This window comes from Amaranthus tricolor, chromosome 16 (genome assembly GCF_026212465.1).
Source record: "Amaranthus tricolor cultivar Red isolate AtriRed21 chromosome 16, ASM2621246v1, whole genome shotgun sequence".
Lineage (NCBI taxonomy): Eukaryota > Viridiplantae > Streptophyta > Magnoliopsida > Caryophyllales > Amaranthaceae > Amaranthus > Amaranthus tricolor.
In genome coordinates this window covers 2,428,918-2,435,084 of record NC_080062.1, presented here as the reverse complement: position 1 = coordinate 2,435,084, position 6,167 = coordinate 2,428,918, and the positions used below count along the sequence as shown (strand labels likewise).

At 29.5% G+C, this 6,167-nt stretch overlaps 1 protein-coding gene across 1 annotated transcript; it reads right to left on the bottom strand.

The window, feature by feature from the left end:
- Positions 1 to 214: 214 nt before the first annotated feature.
- Positions 215 to 1,597, bottom strand: LOC130802326 (small polypeptide DEVIL 2-like). The gene has a single exon (XM_057666287.1). It carries the CDS (start codon positions 1,465 to 1,467, stop codon positions 1,330 to 1,332), a length of 138 nt encoding a protein of 45 aa, XP_057522270.1. The 5' UTR covers positions 1,468 to 1,597; the 3' UTR covers positions 215 to 1,329.
- Positions 1,598 to 6,167: the final 4,570 nt, after the last annotated feature.

The window sequence follows — 6,167 nt, the reverse complement described above, 5'->3', positions numbered from 1 at the left end:
TTAAATTAAGATCACAAGAGAATAAAAGAATACAGTATTTTTAAATTTAGTAGGGGTACAATGAGATTAATAAGTGTAAAAGTGTAAAAAGGTTAAATTTTATAAAAGTAAATTGATAAAGATAACATACTCAAAAATTTTCAAAATAGAAATGAGATTTTTAAAGTGATTTGACTCAATAAGAAAATGAGATCACCATTGCTTATAGGATGAGGCTAAAAGATAATAGTGAATGCATTAAAATAGATAAATTATTACAATTGACGTCTATTTGAAAAAATGGCTAATTTATATACTAAAGAAATTATCAACATCAAATAAAAAATAGTGCAATTAAAATTATGATATAAAGTATATACTTTAATATTTATAGAGTTTCAAACAAATGATGCCCTAGCGAACAAAACATCATTAAAATTAAAATTAAAATCTGCTCTTTAAGTTAGAAGTGTGGATGCAGTATATACCCTATTCATATCTGAAATTGAATTTTCAACTTTAAATAAGATATGATTGTAATTCGAATCTATAATCTTTAGACACATTGATTTTAATACCATATTAAAGAAATAATTCAATCAAAAATTTATACTGATAATCTAAGATACTATAAGCAGGTTATAGCTTATAGCGTTATACTTATTATGATTAAATACTTGTATAAACTTGTTCCATCATTCCATGAATGCCAAGAAATTTGGAATGTCAAGTTAATTAAATCAAATTGTATAATTCAAACCACATATAGTGCCAAAAAAACTAAGAAGCAAATAGAAGTAGTAGAGAAGAATAATCATAGACTTGTTCATCTTGTAGTGTTCTCAAACGTAAATCAGCCATTTTCATAATATAATTCAATCATCTACAAAAGTAGAAAAGAAAAAAAAGCTAAATTTAAGAACTAAATCACTAATTAAGTCATTATGATCATACTTAGCTACCTATATTAAAATTCTATCTTAATCATTCTTCCACTATGTACAATTGGAATTTCTAAAGAAAATAAAAAAGATAAAACAGAGCACTACGTGTTTTTTTTAATCGAGGTAGGTCAGAAAATACCTACATAAACAGAAGTATGGAAGGAATTAATCTTTTTATAAACGGTGCGAATTAAACCCATTTAAATAGGTTAAAAGGAAATGCGCTCAACTACTAGACCCATCCAGAATTCTCAAAACAGAGCACTGTCTTTTTTCTGAAAGTAGGTTAGAGAATCACTACATGCAGGAGGAGGAGAGAAAAAGTCAAATCTTTTTTTATGGACGGTGCAAATTAAACCCTTACTCAACTACTGGATTAACCCAGAAATCTCGAAACAAGCACTACTTAATCATGAGTACAAAGTAGCATAACAATACATCTTCTAAAAATATAAAACCTTCCTCTTTGTTCCCTTAAAAACCTTCCTAATTTTCTTGTTGGCATTCTTTTTTCAGCTCCTTTGATCATTCTCGTACTTCCCATGAAGAAATTATAGAAAAAAAATCAGAGAAAAAAACAGGGGAAAACAGAGGATTTTATCTTTTTTTGTTTTTCTTGTGTTTTGGGTTGGTTCGAGTGTGTGAACTTTGAAGCTTGGGAGTGGAAAGTGAGGAGGAAAAGGGTGTACTTATAGAGATTTAGATGGAGGGTAGAAAAAAGTTTTAAGGGTAAGTGGTCCAGATGTTCTAGGGTAGAAAGACAATTTACCTAGGGCCCCTGCCCCTTAAAATGGAATCTATTACCCTTAAATTTAAAGACTCTTACTTCCTTATTTTTTTATCTCTCTGTTTGTCTGTCCCTGCCACGTCAGAATTTAGAGTTTTTAGTGGGCAGTGGCACCAAGATTTATGATGAGGTTCATTTAACCAATATTAGACTCCGCCACTTTGGTGAATATTTTATCATAAATAAAAAATTTAATTGTATTAGTGAAATTTATTATTTAATTATAAATAAGATGCATTAGGAGAAAATTTTTTATTCATGTGATTTAGTTTATTTATGTATTTTTTGGTTCTTAAAAACATAGTGATAATATAGGTCTAAGTCTCTTCAATTTATTTTAAGTTTATAGTTCGTGTGATTTGATTGAAAATTTATTAATATTGATGTAATTTATAACGCATGAGAATAATAACCGAGTTAGTTTTAACTTTTTAAGTGTGTATATCATTTTAATCCATCAATATGGTATGGGGGATTGTCTGTGAGAGTAATCAATATATTAGGGCAGGAACACTATTCTTTTCGAACTTACCGTTTAATTTTTAATCGAACCATCGGCTCAAATACTATGTTGGCATATTAAATGGAATTGGATTTATTGTCAATGCCAACATTTAATCGTGAAAATACAGGGTGCACACACGTAAAGAAGAGCTCCAATGACTCATAAAGTGTATCCAACATCTTTAATTTATCAAAGTGAGATAAACCTTCCCAACACCCCCTCACATACAAACCCTCACCAAATTCGATTGTGGGAGTAATCAATTAGGGAAGGAAGCACAAACATGAGGAAGGGCTCCAATGACTTATAAAGTGTGCACACCATTTTTAATTCATCGATGTGAGACAAACCTTCCCAACACCGCCTCGCATGCAAAGCCTGTCAAGCCATTCATTTTTTAATGGAACCATCGGCTCATATACCATTTAGCATATTAAATTGAGTTGGACTTATTGTCAATGTCAACATATAATCGGTAAAATACGAGGTGCACACACGTCATAAGCCAAAGACGATATTCCATTTCAAAACCATATGACAATGAGAGGAAAGACTTTAAAAACTTATAAAATGTCCAAATTATCTTTATTTCATCGATATTACTTTACTTTTATTTTTCATTTGTCCCACGGATATTACTTTACTTTAATTTTTTATTTGTCATGATAAATTTGCGTTATTTCTATTTCTGGCAATAACACATACTTTTTTTTTTATTTTTCATCAACAAATTTAATTTAAATTTCATCTTTATCTAACACATTTCCCCACATTTCAATTATATATTAAAATATCAATTTACCCCATATTTTTTTGCTTTCACCATTAAATGATTTTAGTGAGATAGAGTAAGTACTTGTTTACTTTAATTTTGTTATGAAGAGGAGGTAGATTGATATTTTCTTATCAAGTCGTGTTACTTGTTTTAAAGTTTGCCACTCTTTACAAAAACAACATGGGACCATTGTAATAGACAACTCACTATATTTTTACCCTTCTCACTTATAGAAAATTTTACTTCTACTTGATCATTACTTTACTAGTCCTTCCATAAATAGGGACAATGTGAATTGTGAACTACTTTGCTTATAAACTTTGTACTAAGAGGAATTGTTTCCTAAAAAGAGTCACAAGTATTTATTAGGGTTTGTTATCTTCAACCCATTGAAATGAACTTAAATTAACTTATTCAGTTATTAAAAAATGAATTGGCTTTTATGTTACTTAGAGAGCAAATACTACTTTTCAAGAAACGTTAAGGATTCAAGATAAGATCACATCACAACATGCCTAACCTCCCATTCCCTTCTCACCTTTCTAATGCATATTACAAATTTGATATGGAAATATACTTTCGAATTTAAAATTAAATCTGTATAATGAGTTAGATATTAGTCAAATCAGTCCCAAATAAACAGATAAAGGAGTTGTATATAGGTAGGATCAATCCCAAATACAAACAAGCATATGAAATTTCTAAGGAAGGAATATGTACTCATTACTTGGTCCCCTAACACTAAAGTCTTGCTATACTCGAGAGTCCAATTTTTAGCTATAACACTAATTAGGGGGTGATGGGCTGATGAATGACTACTAATAAGTCATCACACTTTCAGTCTCATCGAAAAAGTACTATATAATTTGAGTATATAATAATTAGATTTTTGAATTTAATGATACTATTTAACAAAAAAAAATCTAAATATTTACTGGCTATAGGATTACCCTTAGGCTACAAATGTCCTTTAACTTTAACATCAATGGTTGAGACTTAAGGGAGGGTGCCCTATCTTGCATTTTGAAGGTCAAGACTATTCGGCTAACATATCGCAATATTGTACAATTAAAAGAATAAGTGTATCCTTATTCCTTGATGATCATTAATAAATTTTCTATGATAGAGCAAAATTATTTGTAAAACCAAAGTGATATTAAATAAATAATTAAAAGAAATATGTGATTGAGTTTAGAAAAGAGGACGGAAGATCATAATATATATATAAAAAAAAAGTAGCAAATAGACAATCTAAAAAAGTGAAGTATAGAAAATCAAAAAATAGAAAGAGTAATTAACATTTTTGGACTAAAAGAGTATTTTTATACTATATCAAGATCAAATAACTGTCTTTTTCTAATATAGAGGAATTTAAAGAATAAAAAATTAAATGACGTTTCATTTGGACAGTGTTCTCGAATCATCTTATTTTTATTACGTTTAACTTATTGCTACTAATGCCATATGCGTGATCTTCGTTTTGAGATATCCGACTATTTTCATTTACTTGAATTTATTTTTATAAAATATTGTTATATAATAAGGAGAATTAAGGTTGAAATATTATTGATGATTAAGAAATTAAATAAAATTTATATAATTGAATATCATTAGCCAAGTGGGAGTCTTGAGTATTTGTTCAATGATTGAGCATAGTATCAAAAAAAAAAAAAAAAAACCATCAGGATTAAGATATGTTTGAATAATGATATGATAGTATTTTAGGAGTATACTATTATCATTTATATTAGTGGAAATATTTAAATGACATTAACTACTCCAATAAAAAAGGAGAGATTAAAAATAAGAGTATAATCATAAAAGATGCTTCTATTTAGTTGATTAATAATAAATTTAGTGTTTGCGGCTAAGATGATACAAGAGATTTTGACCTTTGTGTTAAGCTTGCACTTGCATTGCACTTGGTTACATGTTTATACTTAGAAAAGTTAAAAGCAATGATAAAATAATGAATGAAAAATTAAGAGGATAAAGTTTCTCGAGGTGTTCGATAAAATGGCTTTTGATTAATTTTAATTTATTTAGATATAAATAGATAGTTGGCTAGTTAAATTATTTTATATTAGTGTTTAATAAATTATGAATCAACTAATTTACTACATATTACTTTCACTAGTATATAATTCAATATCAGTGATAAAATTTTAAGAATTTAACTGACTTAGCATTTTCTTCCTTTGGTATACTCTGTAATAATAATAAAAATCCTGATATTTTTACATGCAAGATACATATAATATCAAACAAAAAAAGTAATAGACTTATTCATATATTTTTATAGTTATTTTTTGTCAAAAAGAGCAATATAATAAGAAATATATTTAAAATGGTTTGGAAAAAAATAATAAAAAATATTATATCTTTAGTCTGAAATATTTATTACTAATAGTGACATATTTAATAAAAAATTATCACAAACAATAACAAGTATAATGAAAGTGAAATACTAAGAGTAGGGATGCAGGCGCGGCGGGTCTAATAGGAAACCCGCCCCATCCCCGTCTCATCGGGGCGGGGATGGGTTCCGGTTTGATGGGTCATGGTACGGGTATAAAATTCATACCCACCGCAGGGATGGGGATGGGGATGAGTTTTAGGTGATACCCGCGGCCGCGGGGATGGGGATGGGGATGGGGATGGGAATGTGAAATGGAATTGGATAGTGATGAGATTATTTTGAATTGATTTACTTTGGATGATTTTGAGTTGATGTTGAAATACTTTTGTTTTAGACATGTATTTTTGTTTGAGACTTTGATTATATGTTTGTTTGAGACTTTGAATATGTAATTGTTTGAGACTTTGGATGGGTGGTGGGGCGGGAATGGCTTTAGGTACAAACCTATCGGGGCGGGGACGGGAAAAAAAATTATACCCGCCGCGAAAATGGAGATGGGGACGGATATTGCATTAACAGACGGAGATGGGGATGAGAATTCCAATAACCTTTTCGTCCCGTCCCGCCCCGTTTGCATCCCTAACTAAGAGACACACAAAACAATGTATAACAAGTAGAATATTTGACCAAGTAAAATTACGGTATGATGGAGTGTAACCCACTAGAAAAACAGCATCAAAAGCAGAAGATCAAGTTCTCCGAAATTCGTGCACAAAATAGGTATTGATAATAACAAAGCAATCAAACTTAATTTAAAA

Bases quoted from the DNA above. Each gene is read 5' to 3' on its own strand.
- LOC130802326 (XM_057666287.1), bottom strand. From the start codon at position 1,467: ATGGGAAGTACGAGAATGATCAAAGGAGCTGAAAAAAGAATGCCAACA.